At 37.6% G+C, this 21,713-nt stretch overlaps 2 protein-coding genes across 6 annotated transcripts in view; one reads left to right on the top strand and one right to left on the bottom strand.

Moving 5' to 3' along the window:
* The window catches only part of cnot3a (CCR4-NOT transcription complex, subunit 3a), a 35,574-nt gene extending 29,310 nt beyond the window's left edge, over window positions 1-6,264 (top strand). For 2 of the 5 annotated variants that reach the window (XM_057835105.1, XM_057835106.1), the window contains one exon: window positions 2,658-6,260. In XM_057835105.1, coding sequence (XP_057691088.1) covers window positions 2,658-2,756 — 99 coding nt within the window. In that variant the 3' untranslated portion in view covers window positions 2,757-6,260. Of the gene's footprint in view, window positions 1-2,657 lie in introns of all 5 variants that reach the window. The other 3 variants (XM_057835107.1, XM_057835104.1, XM_057835109.1) reach the window with 3 other exon arrangements.
* A 1,922-nt stretch (window positions 6,265-8,186) lies between these two features.
* prpf31 (PRP31 pre-mRNA processing factor 31 homolog (yeast)) lies at window positions 8,187-21,634 on the bottom strand. Its single transcript, XM_057834330.1, has 14 exons — window positions 21,457-21,634; window positions 20,796-21,011; window positions 20,669-20,729; window positions 19,751-19,834; window positions 19,591-19,688; window positions 17,206-17,312; window positions 16,952-17,121; window positions 16,711-16,868; window positions 14,352-14,441; window positions 12,134-12,261; window positions 11,971-12,043; window positions 11,738-11,866; window positions 8,442-8,540; window positions 8,187-8,364 (listed from the first exon to the last, which is right to left on the bottom strand). The coding sequence occupies exons 2-14, from the start codon at window positions 21,009-21,011 to the stop codon at window positions 8,251-8,253; spliced, it is 1,527 nt and encodes a 508-aa protein (XP_057690313.1). The 5' UTR covers window positions 21,457-21,634; the 3' UTR covers window positions 8,187-8,250.
* Between the last annotated feature and the right edge of the window lie 79 nt (window positions 21,635-21,713).

Genomic DNA, 21,713 nt, shown 5'->3' with positions numbered 1-21,713 from the left:
TTATGTTTTTTGGCAATAATGGAGGCCAAACGTTTTCTGTAACTCTTCACTCTTCGCTTGGTGTAAAGAAATCAACTGTTGGAGCAAGTATAAGAAAATGGAAGACATACAAGACCACTGATAATCTCCCGCAATCTGGGGCTCCATGCAAGATCTCACCCCGTGGCGTCAAAATGATAACAAGAACGGTGAGCAAAAATCCCAGAACCACATGGGGGGACCTAGTGAATGACCTACAGAGAGCTGGGACCACAGTAACAAAGGCTACTATTAGTAACACAATGTGCCGCCAGGGAGTCAAATCCTGCACGGCCAGACATGTCCCCCTGCTGAAGCCAGGACACGTCCAGGCCCGTCTGCGGTTCGCTAGAGAGCATTTGGATGATCCAGAAGGGGACTGGGAGAATGTGTTATGGTCAGATGAAACCAAAATAAAACTTTTTGGTAGAAAAACAGGTTCTCGTGTTTGGACGAGAAAGAATACTGAATCGCACCTGAGGAACACCATACCCACTGTGAAGCATGGGAGTGGAAACATCATGCTTTGGGGCTGTTTTTCTGCTAAGGGACCAGGACGACTGATCTGTGTAAAGGAAAGAATGAATGGGGCCATGTATCGAGAGATTTTGAGTGAAAATCTCCTTCCATCAGCAAGGGCATTGAAGATGAGACGTGGCTGGGTCATTCAGCATGACAATGATCCCAAACACACAGCCAGGTCAACACAGGAGTGGCTTCGTAAGAAGCATTTCAAGGTCCTGGAGTGGCCTAGCCAGTCTCCAGATCTCAACCCCATAGAAAATCTGTTGAGGGAGTTGAAGGTCCGTGTTGCCCAACGACAGCCCCAAAACATCACTGCTCTAGAGGAGATCTGCTTTGAGGGATGGGCCAAAATACCAGCAACAGTGTGTGAAAAGCTTGTGAAGAGTTACAGAAAACATTTGGCCTCCGTTATTGCCAACAAAGGGTACATAACAAAGTATTGAGATGAACTTTTGGTATTGACCAAATTAGGCATGTGCCGGTTTCACGGTTTACCGTGGTGTGAAAACGTTGCGGTTTCAAAACCACTAAAATTTTCCGTCAGACCGTAGGACGTTATTCGCTATTTTTCTTGTGTCAAAAATGCAGCCAGAAGCGGCTTGGCGCAGCAGCGCTCACCCCCTCCCGTTTGTTGCTGTGTGTGAGAGTGATGCTATCGGCTACACAGCCAGCTAACCCAAAAACAATTACTCCAAACATGAGGCGTACTGTTCTTCAATTTATTGAGCTCTCAAATCGTGGTAAGTTTAATATACAAAATGAATACATTTAAAATGTTGTACAATTAGATTTTTCCATGTGAGTAGCTTCCACAGATTAGCACCATGGAAAAAGTTCGCCAAAAACAAAACACACATTTTCCTTTCAAATTCAATATACAAACAAAGTAAAAGCTTACAAAGATGAATGTTAGCCTAGGCTCAGCTGGGAGAGCAACTTCGTTGAGTGTTACAGCCGCAGAGTGAGAAAACAAGCTTGATTCGCTTGAATGAAGGGGAAAAAGTGATAGCATCAAAGATCGCTAATTGCGAACAATGATCTTGCCCTAAGCATAAATCCACGTTCGCTGGATCAAGGTGAGGTCTCACTCCCAATGTTTTTTTTTTTTGTTTTTTTTTAAGATGAAACCTTTCCACAACAATATTGACATTTTAACTAACTTATACATTTTTACCTAACTTATGAATTCCTTATGTTCTTTTTAACACAAAGGCATGACATCATGTTGACACAGTGGCTGAAAATGGCAAAACTTCACTTAAGCTTTTCCACCCTCAAAAAAAAGTCATGCAGTATAAATTTTTAAAATTTTTTATTCAGAAGTGTTTTTACTTTATAGAAATTATTTTGTTCTTGCTTTAATCTTGTGCAACTTGAGCTGTGGCTGTGAGTATAGTCTATAAGTTATATTTTAATTTTATTTCAAATTTTTTTATTGATTATTTATTTTAACAATATATTCATGTTCAAATTTGCAACTATGGTCTGAAAAAAAAATACTGTTCAATGGAATTTTTTTTTTTTTTTTTAACCCATCTCAAAATTTTTGGGAGCTATAATTGCAATACCGTGAAACCGCGGTATTTTTTGCTCACGGTTATCGTACCGTCAAAATCTCATACCGGCACATGCCTAGACCAAATACTTATTTTTCACCGTGATTTGCAAATAAATTCTTAAAAAATCAAACAATGTGATTTTCTGTTTTTTTTTTTCCCCCCCACATTCTGTCTCCTATGGTTGAGGTTTACCCATGTTGAAAATTACAAACCTCTCTAATATTTTCAAGTGGGAGAACTTGCACAAGTAGTGGTTGACTAAATACTTAATCGCCCCACTGTAACTCTTGAGACTTTCTTGCCTGCTTTTATGCAGTAAAACCTTCATCCTGTTTCCACCTAAATCTGGCGTTAGAGCGCAGCGTGCTTATCACAGTGAAAGCCATCACAACGCTCTGCCTCCGCCGGCCCCCTACGGGAAGGCGTGGCTGTAGGAGCTGTCTCAACTGATGTTGAAGTCTATGCATGCGCATTGACAGCCAGTCCTCCCTGTTGAAAGGATTCAGCCAGCTATCGCCTCAGTAACTAACGGGTTCTTTCCACGACGTCCCACAGGGCACTTACATTTACTTCGACTACGAGAAATGGGGCCAGCGGAAGAAAGAGGGCTTCACGTTCGAGTACAGGTACCTGGAAGACCGAGACTTGCAGTGACGTCCGAGCCGGAGGACACCGAGAGACACAAATGTACTGCTGTCGACATTCCGAGACTGAACTCCAAACTGTGGATAGAGATTGTGATGTGTAGTAGAAAAAACAAAACGCTCTCCCAACCTAAAAAAAAAAATACTGAACGGAGAGCGGCGTCTGTATAAACGGCGTCTCCCGCGAACGCGCGAGGCGTGCGTTTGTGCCTGTTTGTGTGCGCACTCAGTACGTGGCATTAGGAACGCCCCGCCATCCCTCAAATGCATGTTTATTATCGTTTCAATTTTTTTTTCTTTTACAAAAATTACAAAAAATATCCTGTGTACACAAGCCCGGACGCCCCCTTTTTTTGTTGTTGTTTTTTTTTGGGTTCGACACGCGACGTTGTTAAGTAAACTGCCCTATCTTCTATTTACTGTAACTTTCTGGTCTAGAGCGGGGAGCTACAGTGGACATTTTAGTCACGGTGTTTAGGTTTGGCTTCGTTTTAAGACCCTGTGAATGCCTGTCATGGTCACTATTAGGCATAGTGAGCGGTTATCAATAGTTTTATTGATATTGTTGTGGTCCATTCAAACAACGCGGTGAAGAAAAAACCGACGGAGAGCAACCACAGGGCCTCTCCCTGTGACAGGGATAGCGTCCTTATCGGACTTGGATTAAATTGCTATGCAATTGAACTGGTCTCTGACTCCCTCTGTCTTTACCAATAAAGTTTGTTTTTAAGTTAAACCTGTCAAAAGTACTGCATTATTATTATTATGATGGCTTTCGTGTTTGTGAGACATTAATAAACGTGTGCAAACCATCAGTACATCTTTACGCGAGGTTTCGGGGTGTCGATTCTTGGCGAGTGTTTGTAGTTCTAAATGTTCGATTATAAAGCAAGGGTGGGATATTAGCTACGGAACCACCCTGGTGCCAGGGCAGAAACTTTTTTTTTTTTCATTAGTAACCTGTACTGACAGGCACTGTTTAATAATTTGAGCTCACTTTTTAGTAAATTGTGGGTACAGGTTAGTAAACTACCCACAGTTTACCATTTGTTCACAGACTTAGGTATTTTGAAACTGGCCAAAATATACAAATTTTTACCTACGGTTTGGTATTCTGTGAGTACAGTTTAGTAATTTGCGCTGACAGTTTAGTAAATAGGGTACAGGTAAACTGTACCCAGAGTTTACCAGTTGTACCCAGTTTTGTCATCTGAAACTGTCCAAAATTTATTTGGACCCAGAGTTTGGTAATCTGTGGATAGTTTAAGAATCCGTGTGTACAGATTACTAAACTGTGGGTACAGATTGGTAAACTAAGCATCTTTCCAATTTGTACGTACAGATTAGTAAACTGTACCCACAGTTTACTATTTGTACATACAGATTAGTAAACTGTACCCACAGTTTACTATTTGTACCAAGAATTTAGTTTACCTAAACTGCTGGATGTTTACTTATTTGGACCCATAGTTTTGTAATCTGAGACTGCCCAAAATATTCATTTTTTTTTATACACAGTTCGGTAATTTGTGGGTACAATTTATGAAACTGGGGGTACAGATTACTAAACTGTTTAATAAATTGTGGGTACAGGTTGGTAAACTGTACCCAAAGCCTGCCCCAAATTTTTTATTCTTTTTGCTCACAGTTCTGTAATTTGTGAGTACAATTAAGGAAACTGTTCACAGATTAGTAAACAAAGCAGTTTTCCAATTTGTACGTACAGATTAGTAAACTAAACCCACAGTTTACTATTTGTATCCAGAATTTGGCTTTCCTAAACTGCTCAATGTTTGCTAATTTGGAACCAGAGTCTGGTAATCTGTGGATAGTTTAGGAATCCGTGTGTACAGATTACTAAACTGTGGGTACAGATTGGTAAACTAAGCAGCTTTCCAATTTGTACCCAGAATTTGGTTTACCTAAACTGCTGAATGTTTACTAATGTGGACCCAGCGTTTTGTAATCTGAGACTGCCCAAAATATACTTTTTTTTTTTTTTATATATATATACACAGTTCGGTAATTTATGGGTACAATTTAGGAAACTGTGTACAGCTTACTAAATTTGGACCCAGTGTTTGGTAATCTGTGGATACAGATTAGGAAACTGGGTAAAGATGACTGAACTGTGTGTACAGATTGGTAAACTCATCAGTTATCCAATTTGTGCATACAGATTAGTAAACTGTACCCACAGTTTGCTATTTGTATCCAGAATTTGGCTTTCCTAAATTGCTCAATGTTGACTAATTTGGACCCAGTTTTTTGTAATCTGAGACTGCCCAAAATATATATATTTTTTATAAACAGTTCGGTAATTTGTGGGTACAATTTATGAAATTGGGGGTACAGATTACTAAACTTTAATAAATTGTGGGTACAGGTTGGTAAACTGTACCCCGAGTTTGGTAATCTGAGCCTGTCCCAATTTAAAAAAAAAATTTTTTTTACACAGTTCTGTAATTTGTGAGTACAATTAAGGAAACTGTGCACAGATTAGTAAACGAAGCAGTTTTCCAATTTGTACGTACAGATTAGTAAACTAAACCCACAGTTTACTATTTGCATCCAGAATTTGGCTTTCCTAAACTGCTCAATGTTAACTAATTTGGAACCAGAGTCTGGTAATCTGTGGATAGTTTAGGAAACCGTGTGTACAGATTACTAAACTGTGGGTACAGATTGGTAAACTAAGCATCTTTCCAGTTTGTACCCAGAATTTGGTTTACCTAAACTGCTGATTGTTTACTAATTTCGACCGAGTTTTGTAATCTGAGACTGCCCAATATATACTTTTTTTTTAATACACACTTCGGTAATTTGTGGGTACAATTTATGAAACTGGGGGTACAGATTACTAAAGTGTTTAATAAATTGTGGGTACAGGTTGGTAAACTGTACCCAGAGTTTGGTAATCTGACACTGCCCCAATTTATTTATTTTTTTTTTTTTTTGCACACAGTTCTGTAATTTTTGAGTACAATTAGTAAACGAAGCAATTTGTACGTACAGATTAGTAAACAATACCCACAGTTTACTATTTATATTCAGAATTTGGCTTTCCTAAACTGTTCAATGTTTACTAATTTGGAACCAGAGTTTGGTAATATGTGGATAGTTTTAGAAACTATGTACAGATTACTATGCTGTGCGCACAGATTAGTAACCTACTGTCAGTACAGTTTACTGATTTGAATCCACAGTTAAATAAATTGTGGGTGCAGGTTACTAGTAAACTGAACCCAGAGGTTGATCTGAGACTGCCCTAATTTTAGTTTTTTTTTTTAAACACACATTTCAGTAATTTGTGGGTATATTTAGGAAACTGGGTAGTGGGTACAGATTAATAAACTCAACTGTTTTCCACAGTTTACTATTCGTATCCAAAATATGGCTTTCCTAAACTGTTCAATGTTTACTAATTTGGACCCAGAGTTTGGTAATCTGTTGATAGTTTTAAAAACTACATACTACTATGCGGTGCGTACAGATTAGTGACCTATTGTCAGAGTAGTTTACTGATTTGCACCCACAATTTAATAATTTGTGGGTACAGGTTACTAGTAAACTCCACCCAGAGTTTGGTAATCAGAGACTGCCCCCCCCCCCCCCCCCCCCCCCCCCCCAATTTTGCACACAGTTCGGGAATTTGTGGGTACAATTCAGGAAACTGGGTAAAGATGACTAAACTGGGTACAGATTAGTACACTCAGCAGTTTTCCAATTGCATACAGATTAGTAACCTATTGTCAGTCAAGTTTACGGATTTGCACCCACAGTTTAATTAATTGTGTGTACAGGTTACTAGTAAATTGCACCCAGAGTTTGGTAATCTGAGGCTGCCCAAAATATATATATTTTTTTGCACATAGTTCGGTAATTTGTGGGTACAATTTAGGAAACTGTACAGTTTACTAAATTTGGACCCAGTGTTTGGTAATCTGTGGATACAGATGAGGAAACTGGGTAAAAATGACTGAACTGTGTGTACAGATTAGTAAACTCATCAATTATCCAATTTGTGCATAGATTAGTAAACTGTACCAGGTGTTTGCTATTTGTATCCAGAATTCGTCTTTCCTAAATTGCTCAATGTTGACTAATTTGAACCTAGAGTTTGGATAGTTTTAGAAACTGTGTGTACATACTCTGCGTACAGATTGCTGTCAGTAGTTTACTGATTTGCACCCACAGTTAAATTGTGGGTCCAGGTTAGTAAACTACGCAGAGTTTGGTAATTTGCAACAACCCAAAACCTTTTTTTTTTTTTTTTTTTTTTTAAAACAGTTCAGTAATTTATGGGTACAATTTAGGAAAATTAGCAGATTACACTGTACCCCCAGTTTAATATTTTGTAGCCATTTTTTGCCACCCAGTCGAATATTTTTATAAATTTGAACGAGTCAAGTTTGGTTATCTGTCGATAATGTTTTATGAAACTGTGTGTACAGATTACTTTGATGTGGGTACAGGTGAGTAAACAGTACCCACAGTTTAGTCATGTTCACCCACAAATTACTGAACTGGGTACAGTTTACTAACCTATTATAACACTTTCTGAATTTACTAAACTGAAAATACAGTTTACAAATTTGTACATAGACATTATTAAATTGTGGGCACAGATTAGTAAATTGTACCCACAGTTTTCTATTTGTACCCAGATTTTGATCATTTGAAATTTAGCAAATTTTGCTAATCTGTACCTGCAGTTTGGTAATGAGGGTAGATTTGAAAACTGTGTACAGATTACTCAAGTGTAGGTACAGATTAGTAAACATTACCCACTAATTTGTACCCATATATTAATTTTTTCCTAAAAATACTAAACCGTGACTACAGATTAGCAAACCACACAGATTACTAAACTACGAGTACAGTTTACTTATTTGTACCCACATTATTAAACTATTTGTAGAAATTCGTAAAATGTGGGTACAAATTAACAAGATACCCTCAATTTACTCATTTGTACCCACAGGTTACCTATGGAAAACATTTTTCTCTACCCTGGCACATGGGACAGGCTCCGTAACTATCAAATTGTTTTTAATGTCAAATATTTCTATCTGGGGTCCATACATTGCCCACCCTAGCTCTATAAAGGTTCATTAAATCAAATACGCCATAATCCCGATTTCCACTCGTTCAAGCGAGTGCACTGAAACTGTTTACATGAATCCTCTGTATAAAAAGTTATTAGGTTTTTTTCACATAAAGCACTCGCGGAATATTCCAAATGTAAACAGTGACAATTTTTGATGTGCATAAGAGCATCAGATTGGTTGGAGTTTTATGGAGGTGCTATGGAAAAAAAAATATTTTCAGGAAATTGAGGAGAGCCACTCTGCATGTAAATGTTACAGGGTTCTACAGCAGGATTGTACACATTTCAATAAATACTTTTGACAAATCAAGTGTTTGTGTGGAGTCGAAGTTCAAGATTTACATGGTTTATTGGAATACAAACACCAACATTTAAAAAAAAAAAAAAAAAAAAATCACTTTTTGGCTTCCTTCTTGACTTTGAGGAATTCTGCCATATTGGAGAAATACTTCTGGTTGGCTTCGGCCACCTTCTTCTCCGCAGCTTGCGGGTTGACGATCTCCAGGCCCTGGAAACCAGAGGAAGATGTTGAAATATTTTTTTCAACGATATGACAGGTGAGGAGGATACAGCAAACGTGCTCACCTGAAGAGGCGTGAAGGCCACGCTGGAGCTTGTCCCCGACGAACGATCTCTCACTGTAGACTTGCCGCCGTACGTCACGCTTTGCTTCTGCAGCGTCCTCTGTAGCCAAAACAGCATGGAAACACATTTAAAAACAAATAATTTTAGATTTTTAGGACAGTTCGACTAAGAATGAAAATGTATGAATATAACATAAGCACAAAAACAATTACAAAATGATTAACTCATTCACTCCCAGCCATTTTCACCGGAGCAAGGCCCTTCGCTCCCGGCCGTTTTACTGGATTTTGACTGATTTTGCAAGGCCTACAGAAATTTCTGTTCAATAGCTATATAAACATGGAACCCACCAATAGAAAGATTAGACTCTCTTCTTTCAGCAGGAAAAAGCTAGCTCGTATCTTTTTCCATTCTTTAGAAATCAGCATTAGAAAATAGCTTAGTTTGAGCAATTTTCCAAATTCTGATGAAAAAAAAAAAACTGAGAAATTGAGCTTTTTTTAAAAGCATACATTTCAAACATGACTTTACCAGCGATTTTTTGCTTTTGTTACATCCCAAGCATCTGAATAATGTTTTCCTTCAACAAAATAACATACACAATAACAGGGTCCCCCCAGGATTGATAAATCTAAATTCAAGACTTTTAAGACCTTTTTTGATGCCATTTCAACTGAAAATTAATACTTTTCTCGCACCCATTATTTCGATCATATTGAATCATATTAAATTAATAAAGCACTGAACATCAAATTTAACCTCAATTACTAAGTGTGTTTGACAAAAGAATGCACATATATTGAAGATACAATTAAAACACATTTAAAGTAACATTATAAAGTCTCTCAGATTTTTTTTAAACACGCACACAATAATTATGGACAAAAAGAGGCGGAGGACAGGACTCAGACCAGCCATCTTCTGTAACAAGCTAGCAGCTAGTGCACCTGCCAAGACCCCAGTGAACATGGCTAACTCTCGAGTTAAAACGGCGAAATTCACATTCATTCGAAAGGCAAACCGAAATGTTGAAGCAGGTCCACTGCCTTCGCATGACCCATAAACTGCAACCTAAAGTATCTGAATGTAACTTGAGCCCCTATCACATACTCCAAAACAACGGGAATATCGCGGGACTTAACCGTGCAGCAGTTGCGTGTGAAAAAAATTTCCCGTGTCGACTGACATGGGAAGCAGTGTGCGTGAAAGCAGGCGTTAAATTCCCGGGTCATAGCAGATGGCTGATGACTTAAATATCATAGCGGCGGCCGATGTAACTTCCTCCCTCTTCGCAGTAAGAGGAAAAGCTGTAAACAAACATCGCAATTATAAACATAGCAAGCTGGAAACAGCTAAATTAAACTGAAAACATGACCAAAATTAAAATGTAAATTATTACGTCGGGCCGGGCCAGGGTTTTTTCCTCGCCAACTTTTTGAAATAACTATATATTAACGATACTTACTTGTTATAAAATAAATAGTTTGGATAAAAAAATAGAAGGCGCTGTATGTTCATTGCAGAGCCAGAGCGTGCCTATACGCCTTTTTTAATCTTTCCCTCTGCGAGGCCGCAAAACCGCATCTGTTTATTTATATTTAACAAACTTTTCCAGCTTTATTTAGTTGTGTAAATAAATTTATAATGATCATAAAAATATGTAGTCTATTAAAACATTAAGATAATGTGTGTTTTTTTCTGCCAACTGAGAATTCGTTATAAAAGACAGGCTTTTATGCAGACATCGTCACAAATGTTATCACACAAAACGCGGGTCAGGCTTTAATTGCCTGGTACACCAGACTCACCGCTGTTCCAGCTATTGAGTCTGGCCACCATTCAAGCGGATACAATTTCCAGGGCGGAGCAAGCCACAGCAAACAGACAGCGGAGTGGACCAATCGGCGACGGGCAGACGTGACGTTAGTAAACTGACGAGGGAAGGACGAGGGACTTGCGCGCGGAAGTAAACATACGAAGAGAGCGGAGTTTATTCAACATGGCAAGCGCGAGGCAGACTGTTGTCAATGACTCGTGTCGATGTGTTTTTGGTCATTTAAAACTGATTTTACCGTGGATTGGAACATATTCTCGGCTCTCCCGTTGACCATCTGTGTTGCGGAGACGACTTTCGACGCGCAAGAGTGACGTTGCTCGTTAAGAACACGTCACGCAAATAAACGAATCCGATTTGTCGATTGATTTTGTACCTGCTCGAGAGGCCGTTAATGGGATGGTTCCCAGACTATTTCTCTCAGTGTCTGAAAAATACAGGGAGAATAGTCTGGCAGAGCCAGGCAAGGGCTTTAATACCCGCGGACCAATTCGGGTCGGGCTGGACTTTTTAGGCCTGATTTTACCTCTATCTCAAAGTCTTGATGAGCTTAAATTGGCTGCAGTTACGAAGTCGGGAATGCTCCCTCCGGAAAAAAAACAAAATACGATTTGAGCAACATTATGTTTAACAAACTCTTCCAGCGTTATTTCATTGTGTAAATGCATTTATAATGGTCTTAAAAATATGTAGACTATTTAAACATTAAGAAAATGTGCGGGGGTTTTTTTCTGCTAACTGAAAATTCGTTACAAAAGACAGTTAAGACATCGGGAACGCTCCCTCTGGAACGAAACGCAATATGATCAACACTGTGACAGCCGATGCCGACCAAAAATGACGTAATATCCGAAGCAGATCACCAATGGACTCATTTGAAGTATATGAATGGTGGTTTGTTTTGGTGTTCAGAATCCACAATACTTCTGCCTGCAGGGTTTTCGTTCCACCGACAAACGGACGCATTCCCGATGCAGAGGTGGATGGATTCTCCGTTTTGCCGGTTGCGGTGGTTTGGCACGCACGAGTTGCATTTCCGATTGGTAGTGCAGTGCATCGTAAAAAATTCTATGCGTCATCTTTGTTAAGGATTTAAAAAAACAACAACTTTGTCACGGATATAATTTAGGTTGCACTAAGATGTTCTTGAAAATTAAGACCACGGTGAAAAAAATCCAGACTTACAACAGCTAATTTAATACTTTGAATACCTTTAATAATGGAAACCTAAATTCAATGCTTTTTTAATACTTTTAATAACCCTGGTTATCTCTTCGGCTGCCACTGACGACATTGAAGTGGGAATGAACATCATCATCCCTCACTTCAAATGGACTGGGCGTCTACTCGTGACAAAGTCATTTCAATTCAATTCTTAACTAAAAAAGTAGCAAATGTACGTCTATCGATGTATGATAGGCTGATAGTTTCTTACCCTCAGCTCTAGATGTTTAAGTCTTACCTGAAGGGATTTGGAAATTCGGGCTTTAGTGGATTCATTAACTTGCGCCTGCCTGACGCGTCCGCTGCCGCTCTTGCCCAGCTGACCCAAACTGAAGCCCAGATCCTCCTGGTACGCGTCGTCTTCAATCTGCCACATCACATGAAAAAAAAAAAAAAAAAACTATTACTAATGAAACAGGAAATTAAAATCCATGTGAATTTAGCGGCTGCCCATGACTGCGACAAACGTACCTCAGCAAAGGTCATCCTATTTGCGTGCTTCCTGATTTCCGTCAGGCCGAGACGCTCCTTCATCTTTCGGTACCTTCGCAAAGGAGCGCAATTTTAAATGTACTGTATTTTTTTTGTTAGACTACTACTTACTCCGGAAATTACGGTCAGGTGAATGGAATACCTCCTGCCACCTCTCTTCTTGCGTTGTCCATCAAGTGGAGCGGGCAAAGGTTTGACCTGCTTGACGGGCGGGGCCTCCTGCCACTTGTCAAACTTCCTCTCGATTTCTTCTTTCAGGTCATAACCAACCTGCGAAAAAACAATGCAAAAGCTTATTTTCTGTTCAATATATGGATTTATATCGTCAAAACGACATTTTACGTGTTTAGCTTTAGATCTATTCCTGCGATGCACATTTTGGGAAGAATATGGCACCCAATTTGCATCGACTTGCTCCAGTGATGGGATTCTGTATGATGTAGTAGTACTACCAGTCGGCCTTGAGATGTCGCTATCTCCCCTCAATAGTTAGCCAACTTTATATGAGGAACGCATGCAATAAAATTGAAAATAACAATGCATCAAATACACAACTTGTTCCAGAGGTCATCAGCAAATGTATTGTCAAAGTTTTGTTAGCTGATTGTGATCATTTTAATGTGCTGAATCAAAAAATCACATTGGTTCCGTGGAATCAGGTATGCTTTCTTAACAACGCTAAGGTACTTTACTTAATGAATTTCCATGATTTAGTTTACAAAAATGTTCTTTTGTAATATATAATTCATATATACTTTTAGAAAAAGATTTTCTCTTACAAAACCAGCTTTGAATGAGAAATATTCATGAAAATCAACTGATGATGTCACCAAAATGTAATCGATTCAGACTCAGTCAGATGAACATTTTTTTGGTTTGTTTTTAAATGATCAAATCAGCGTAAAAATCTGACCTGCTTAAGAGAAAACGTTTTCATTTTTTGATTGAGCGGTACAAATAGTCTCCAATTCAGTTGAAAAAACACAGACAACAAGATCTTTTGGTAGACCAGTGTTATTAACTCCTTATTACTACTCACAACAATAGAGGTCCGATTTATTTTAACTGGGAGACTGGCAAGTGCTGCAACAATTGATCGATTAACTTGAGTAATTCAAATTAGAAAAAAAGCTTTGAATCAATTTTGCTGCTATGAGAGTTTTTTTTATAAGTGACGTTGTCATGGTTTGTTTTGAAAGTGTTGCATTTAGTTTTATTGATTACGGTGGATACACTGCCCTCTAGTCGCAACAGTGAATATGCCATAACTCGTCTAACATGGCTGAATCCAGCTGCTCCTTGTTAAGACCAACATAAGGCATATTTTTGTTTGCGGGAATGTGTTTGCTTATGCTTTTGCTATTTTTAGAGGCATATTTTGACATTTTTTGTGGGAATATGTGTTTGTTAGGAGCTTTGTTAAAAAAAAAAAAAAAAAAACAAGAACATTAGCATTTTATAGCATTTAAGCTAGCGGAATTTTGCTATACAAGTTAGCCAATTGTGCTTTTGTTGTACTTAAATTCAAAAAAAAAAAATTTTTTTTTTTTAAAGAACCGTTTGAGGCTAAGCTCAGGTATTTTAATTCGGTTTCAAAGGAATCTATTGCTCTTGTGAAATGAAACTGCAACTCTGAATAATTTGAAGAAACACTCAGGAATTTTATTTTGTATTCACATTTAATGCTCTTTTGAAAGTGCAATCTTAGCAAGCCAAAGTTAATGTTCCTAAAACGGATTCTGCAACGCCTTAAATGTTAGTAATCCTATTACTCGATTATTTGAACTAACTAATCAATAGATTAATTGATCATCGATAGCTGCAGCCCTACTTTAAATACTCATGTTACAGATTGATAGACAGTGCTAGACGTCCAATTCATTTTGACTTGGAAGCGCAAATGAACAAACGTTCATGACGTTCATGACCTCCAAGTCAAATTGGATTGGACATCTATTGCTGTCAATGGCAGCCAATGATAATAATATTATGTTAACTTAATATAGATCAGTCTTCAAAGTCAAAACCACTAGTCACAAATATAACTTTAAATTTGCACAAAAATATGTATGCTACTGTACTGCTTCTGCTGGCACTCGAGAGTATTAGGTTGTAGCACTACTTGATACATTTAAAATTTGAGCAGGTCAGTTTAACAAAATCGAAGTGGGGTGGAAAGGGGGTCTGCCATAATTGATGTATAATTTTTCATCATATAATTAAAAATGTATTATAACACAGCATATCTATATTGTGATTTTCTCCATATCACACAGCGCTAGCTGACATAGAGTGAAAGTAATAGCTATAGAAGTTAAAACTAATAAGGACAGATAAAACTGTCCATGATAATCACTCACCTTCCCGTCCGCGCTTTCATGAAAACTGTCTACTCTTGCAGCCAGCGTGCACTTGGCCGACACAAGACGGGCCGCCTTCCTTCGCAGATCCTGAAGAAAAATGAAAGAAAAGACTCAAAAATAGAATCCTGTGGCCACGAGAAAAAAAAAATCTATGTTTGAGTTATCTTGTGAGCAACACTGCATCCAAATTTGTATTTTATATAGTTTTACAAATTTCTTTTTAACCCTCCCATTACCAGAGTTTTGTTGGGTCATTCTGACCGAAAAATTCTTTGAAAAAATTAAGCTCAGACTAAATGACTGCCATTAACGGAGATAGACGTCAAAAATTAATCGGACGTCGATCGCAGTCAATGGAAATGAGAGTTACACGTTTCAGAAACTGAATTTTTATAACTTTAATCTAACTGTAAACATGTGCCACAAACCTTCATTAAAACTAGAAAAAAACATTTCATACACCCAAAATATCAATTTTTTTTTTACAAAAAGATGGGTCAATTTGACCTTTATGACTAAACATCCCAATATAAAATAACTAATAATTTCACTGCAAAATGTGTTAAAATGTCATCAATAAATTTTGAACTATTTTAAATACACAAAGATTCAAATGAAAAAAAAAATAATCACAAAATCACTTTAAAAGAATTGGGTTCATTGGATCCGTCGACACAACAGGAGGGTTAATTATGATTTCATGCGAGTACAAACATTTACAAGCCAGTAAACGCAACACTCGAGCAAACAAAAATAACAAGTCATTGGCTGTCATAGACAGCAATAAGATTCATTTTACGGATTTGACTCCTAGTCCAAATGGATTGGACGACTATCACCGTCAGTGGCACTGAACAATGCTAATTCACTGACGGCCGTCCTGGTTCAAGTAAACTGGATGATTATCACAGTCACTGGCAGCGAATTTTATCTAGACAGCTTTAATTTAAATGATAAAAATTGGCATGACCATTATGAAATTTTTGAGGTTGAAGTGGACACAAGTAAATGGCGGGAAACACTGTGTGACTTGAAATTTTGCTCTGTGACCCCCAATTTGGCCAAACTCAAAATTGTCCTATATGCATGTGTGATACATCATTGGAAAGCTTAAAATCTCAATTTTCTGGGGGAAGAAAAGTTTTGAACAGGAGGGGCATTTTTAAAAAAATAAAAAGAACTTTTAAACAGCAAAACCCTATCCGGAGGTGAGAGCACACGAGAGCAGAATTACAGACGCCATGACTTTAACGAGATATTATCGCGTACTTACCTTGTTTCGATCCAAAAACTCGATGTAGCATGTATCACTGAGTGTCAAGAAACAGCTTTCAATGCCTACAGCTGGATTTGGGGGGATTTTATGGTTGAAACATGGTAATATAACAAGGGTCGCGATGCAGAAATCACAGACATCAAGGAGTGGTCGAGATTTTCTTTTTCATTTATTTACCCTTTTAAACGTTTTTTTTTTTCCCCACTTTTTCTTTGTTTGGATCGATTATCTATCATCAAACAAATAGGAGAAAATGTGACAGTAACAAAAAATACAATTAAGCGATAGTTATGAGGTAGATATCCGTGACTTTTTTACAGACACCATTTTTTTCACTGTGGCGTAATTTGTTGAAAAGTTTAAAATATGTGAGTGAATAATTTTTTTTTAAGTCTTTTTTTTTTTTTTTTTTTTAAACGAAGTATTAGACATCCATTAATGATTCAAAGCTAAAAATGACAGACATTTTGAATAATAAATATTCTTATTCAATATTATCTAAACCTTCATTTTATGGCTGGGTTGAAACAAAAGCGGTTGTGCGACGTCTGTAAATGAGGGTATCCAGGGTCAAATGGACAAATTAAAAATAGTTCGGGGGGTTAATGCACCATGAATCTGCTAGGGCAGCATATAGACATTGTTTCTATCAAACACAACAGTTCTTTTGGCTCAAAATACAGCAGTTTGTTTTAAAGAGGGGTGCAAAAGCAGAAACTGCTTTTTCAGTCTTGTCTGTGTTTTCCGCCATATACATCCACATATTTTTTCGGTTACCATTTGTCACCATTTTTGTCAAATTACAGTATGATATAATGATAATTATCATGCTTTCACATGATACTACCAGTAAACATGATAATGATCACGTAGGTATATGATTATATAAAACATGATACGATTTTTTGATATGATTTTTTTGGGTGGGTGAAGCAGCAATACACTTCCGTAAAGTACAGTATTTCATAATTTTTTTAAGAAAATGGGTACCCTATAGTTCAAAAACTTGATGTGATAGAGAAAAACCTAGATCAGTTTTGGATTCTGCATTTTTAACATAAATAGGTGCAATAAGCTTACAGGTGGCAGCGTCTGTACCACGTCGCAGTGGTAGATGAAGCCTGTATGGGGGAGCAAAGAAGTGCTGCTGAAGCCTGACAGAGTTCTCCTCTGAGCTCCCAGCAGCATCAAGTTGCAGGCGGGCATCTTGGACAGGTTGGTAAGACCTCCGGCTATACCTTAAAGAGAAGAAAGGGGGCGCCGAGTTGGTAGAAGCAGAACGGGTAGACCAAGAATGATGAGAGGAAGGGAGGACATTTACCCATGATTTTAGCGGCTGTGGACGCCCCGACGATGATGGACAAATTAGGTGCGATGAAAGACATCCTGGACTCGACGTACTCGTAGATCCTGTGCTTGGATTGGTTGAGCTCCAGGGCCATGTCGCACGACTCCTCCAGCTGCTTCAGCTCCAACTCGTTAAGAAGAGACCTACGTCACACTCGAGTCAATATTTATCGTTGATGGCGATAGTCAAAATGCTGTCAATGGCAGCTAATGCGATTGGTCACTCACCCCTGTGTCGTGGAAGCCGTGACGCTCACGACCATGATGGTGGCGTTGGTAAGGATCTGCTGTAAGGTCTCGTTGTTTTTGCACTTTTCCAGGTTGTTTCCAAGCTCCTGAGATTTATCGTAAAGGATCGGTGTCAAAGTCGCAGTTCAGGTGGCCCCGAGTGTCATTTTCTTTGTGGCACGCCAAATTAAATCATGTACATTGACTTGGTGTTTTGTTTTTCTCGCTGATATTTAGATAATATTTTGGTAGACCTCAATGATAGCTTGAGGACTTGAGGAAAATAGTTGAGTTCAATGTTTTTTTGTTTTTTTTTTTGCATCAAGATGCATTTTGGGTTAAAAGCCTGCAGGCTTTGTACATAGGCTGGTCACAGTTTAGCACAGCAGCTATGCTTAGAATGACCTCTAGATATCTCCAAACGAAAATGCTTGGGGTTTTTTAACTCAGGGAAAGACCCTAATCACTCATCATGCACAAATAAAATTCATTAAATGAGAAATAATGATTATAAACTCGTCACAGATAACTACTGTGTCACCAGAGAGAAATAGTCACATGGAAAAGCAATTAAGTAAATGATTCATCATTAAAAATCTGTGCAAAAGCCCAGGAAAACACATCTTGGGAATTGTCACTCATTGCATTGTGTGGACTCTGGCGCTATGAATGCCTGCCTGTAAGCACTGTGTGAGCCATGTTATATGGCTGTGCCTAGTCAGGATTATCTTTCGGGAAGAATAAAAAAAAAAAAAACTGATGTTTGCACTATTTTGAGTTGAATAATAAATATAATGGTGCAAATGTGACATTTTTTTCCCATAACTTCAGCTGAAAATGTTATTTCATTTTTCACAGAATGTTCTTTGGAAAACCTTGAAGTTGTTACATTTATCATTAGTAAAGCATCCTGTGAAAAAGAAGAACTTCAACTGAAGTTCTCAAAAACGACAAAATAATGTCCCATATAAATAAAAGAAATTGAACTAAGCCAAAATGATTCTAATTAAATCAAATAAATAAATAAATCACATTTACACTAGTTACCCCAAATAGCCACAAGGGAGTGACCAAAGCATTAAAAAACTACAGGTAGGCAATCATAGGACATGCCAATGCAATAACAATTCCCAAGATGCATTTTGATGGGCTTTTGCACAGATTTTTAATATTAATTATGTATTTTATTACTTTTCTTAGTGACTTTTTCTTTCTGGTGAAGCAGTGGTTATATGAGATGAGATTATAATTCCTTATATTTCATTTAGTGATCATTTTTATGTGTGCAATATGAATGATTAGGGTCTTTCCCTAAGTTATCAAATACCAGGCATCTTAGATTGGAGACATCTGGAGGTCACTGTAGGCACAGCTGCTGTGCTAAACTGTGACCATCCCATACAAAAAGGCTGCAGCAGGTTTGTACATTACCTTATAACTAAGCATACATACTGACGCAAGACCGATACCAATGTTTCCTATATTAATTGAAATGCTCGACCTAAATTTACAGGTGGATAGTATCAGACAACTTCTTAAAAAAATATTTTAAAAAGAATATTTTCTGATATTTTCTTTTACATATTGGTTTATTTGATATGTTTTTAATTACAAAAGTATCATAGTGGCAGCCCTAATTGACAAAATGTTGCCCCTCTGAAGGAAAACAACTACAATGTGGCCGTGGCGAAGATAACATCAGTAAATACATCTACAAAAAAATTAATCGTTACAGGACTATAAAAGACTAATGCTGCAACGATTAATCGATTAACTCGAGTATTCGATTAGAAAAAAATATTCAAATTAAATTTTGTTGCTTCGAGTTTTCGTTTATTTAAAATGGCGTTGTAATGGTTTATTTTGAAAGTGTTTGCATTTAGTTTTATTGATCAGGGTGGATACACTGCCCTCTAGTCTGCCTCATTTTACATGGCTGAATGCAACTGCTCCCTGTCAAGACCAACGTAAGCCGTAAAAAAAAAAAAAAAAAAAAAACGTAAAAAATGTAAAGTTTTTGTTTGAGCTAATGTTTTTTAATGCATTCGTAATTTAGTTTATAGGTGTATTTAGCCGTTTTTTGTCGGAATATGTGTCTTAACCATTTGTTAAGAGCATTATAAAGAAAACTGTAGCATTTTATAGCATTTAAGCTAGCGGACTTTTGCTATGTAAGATAGCCCATTGTTCTTTGTTGTAAATAGATCCTCACATTAAAAAAAAAAAAAAAAAAAAAATTATACCGTTCGAGGCTTCGCTCAGGTATTTTAATTTTTTCATGTTCCTTATCCGAATACTCGATTATTCGAACTAACTATTAATCGATTACTAAAATAATTGATAGCTGCAGCCCTAAAAAGACTAAGTACTACTAACTCTTCTCACCTTGACTGTGCGAATATAGTCCAAGGAATCCGGCACGAGAGATTCCAGCTCTGGGAATCTTTTGGAGTATTTGTCACGGGTGAACTTGTGAATAATATCTAGAATAAAAGTATAGGTTAAAAGGATCAAGCAAGAAATTTGTGAACATTTGTACACTTACTGAGCTCGTTGTCGATTTCCACCGTCAGGTTATTGGCTGCCACAATGAGCTTGTATTCCGGGTCGGCCTCCACAGGGCCTGACACTAGAGGGACACAAAATACCCCAAAAAATTTATGCATTTTTGTTAAAATAAATGTACAAATGTTCAGGGGCAGATCTAGAAAAATATTTCTGGGGTGGCAAGAAGGGGGGCAGGAACTTTTTGAGGGTGGCAAATATTTGATGATATTACATTATCGATTCTTTGGACAATGATAAGATACTCTGTGACGATTCAATTCAAGGGCCTTCAATCGATTTATTACAAAATTATGAAGACATTCTACATAATAGGTTCCAATTTACCTAAAGTAATAAAAAATACAAAATAAGTTTTGATTGATATGACAATTTTGTTGATGAAAGATGCACTTTTTTTTTTTTTAATGGAAAAAATATATTTAGCAAAACAGCACATCGAAATCATACTCATTTTGCATTTTGATTGAGTTACATTCAATTGTGCTTAACAAATCAATATAATGATCTACATTGGTAGTTATACCCTTAGTGTCAACATACAGCAGATGTGGATATATATTGAATCAGAGTTTGCTAAGAAATCGTATGTAGACACTAAAAAAGACAAAAAAGTGACATTTAGAATAGAGAAACTTTGTTCCATAATTTAAAAAAAAATTATTATTATCAGGATCCTCACTGACACCACTACCTAACTGATGGCAGTAAATGTCAAATTGACTGGAGCTTTTTTTTCCCCTTTCTCATCTACGCCAACTGGAGTGGCAAGTGGGGCTGCGAGCCTGTCATTTAGGTGGCGATTGCCACCCCATGCCACCCTGGTAAATCTGCCCCTGCAAATGTTCCAACCTGTAAGAAAGATTTTTTTTTTAGTTTTGAAAGACTTGTAGCTCACCGTCCGAGATCTTGCGTTGCTTTCCAACATATACTGCTATCTTCTCCATGATATCTGAAAACTTTAACCCAACAGCATTATTAATAAATCTGCAAATAGGTGAATCCATGGATCCCAAAAACCGTACCTGTTTACTGTTGCGGAGTTTGGCAATCGCTGCAACACTGTCAGCTTTACTGTAGTCCACTTCCATCTCCTCGGGGATGTCCTCCAGCCCACCGTCATCTCTTCCTTGCGAAGCATCGCCGTCGCTGTCACCTTCTTCTCCTTCTGGATACAAGCCGTTGTCGCCCTCGTCGCCTGCCTCTTCCAAGTCCGCCAGGAGCTCGTCTGCCAGAGACATCTGCACGCCGAGGCACATTTGGTTACGTCACCAAAAATCCTTTCAGTGACTCTTCCAGTCCCTCTCTAGTAGTGTATGCACTACACTATGAACCTCTAACATTGGCCTAAATTACAATTTAACATACGAGACTATTTTTACATAGAATTGTTAATGTACAGCAAGGTTGCAGCATTTTAAATGGGCATTCATTCGTTTTATACAGTATTTACTGTTTATTTTTTTAAGTAAAAGGTGAGGTCCAAGCAACAACAACAAGCTAAGCACAATTCAAAATAATAAAAAATGAAAAATATTATAAAGGAGGGACAAAAACTAAATGGAAATTCACATATTTTAATTAATTGTGGAGCTTCCACCTTATTTTTAGTTTACATGATAGCAAACGTTGGTTAGACGTAGCAGGCTAACGATAATAAACCCTCTGAAAAGCAAATTAACTTACCTTGAATATTCAAACTCCTGGAAAAATAATACTAAAAGCAACCAAACACGCACCTAGTGTTCAACTATTTTAAATAAGTTCCAAAATGCTTCGTTTAGCCTCTTTTAGTTTCAAATAGCAAATCGACGCTGCCGAATAGCGCTTGTCGCGTTTTAATGTCGTCACCAAGGCCGCGTGGCTATATGGGAAATGGAGTCAGAAGTCGGTGATAGGACTTTTGAAGCGTCTGGTGGGCAAATCATTATTTTAACGTTATA

The sequence above is a fragment of the Corythoichthys intestinalis genome, chromosome 4 (genome assembly GCF_030265065.1).
Source record: "Corythoichthys intestinalis isolate RoL2023-P3 chromosome 4, ASM3026506v1, whole genome shotgun sequence".
Lineage (NCBI taxonomy): Eukaryota > Metazoa > Chordata > Actinopteri > Syngnathiformes > Syngnathidae > Corythoichthys > Corythoichthys intestinalis.
The sequence above is the reverse complement of the archived record's forward strand: the minus strand, read 5'-3'. Positions and strand labels throughout refer to the sequence as shown.

Coding starts and splice junctions, on each gene's coding strand:
- prpf31 (XM_057834330.1), bottom strand. CDS start 21,011: ATGTCTCTGGCAGACGAGCTCCTGGCGGACTTGGAAGAGGCAGGCGAC. Junction 14,442..16,710: donor TGGTACAGACGCTGCCACCT/GTAAGCTTATTG, acceptor ATTTTTCTTCAG/GATCTGCGAAGGAAGGCGGC. Junction 12,262..14,351: donor ATGAAAGCGCGGACGGGAAG/GTGAGTGATTAT, acceptor GTTTTTTCGCAG/GTTGGTTATGACCTGAAAGA.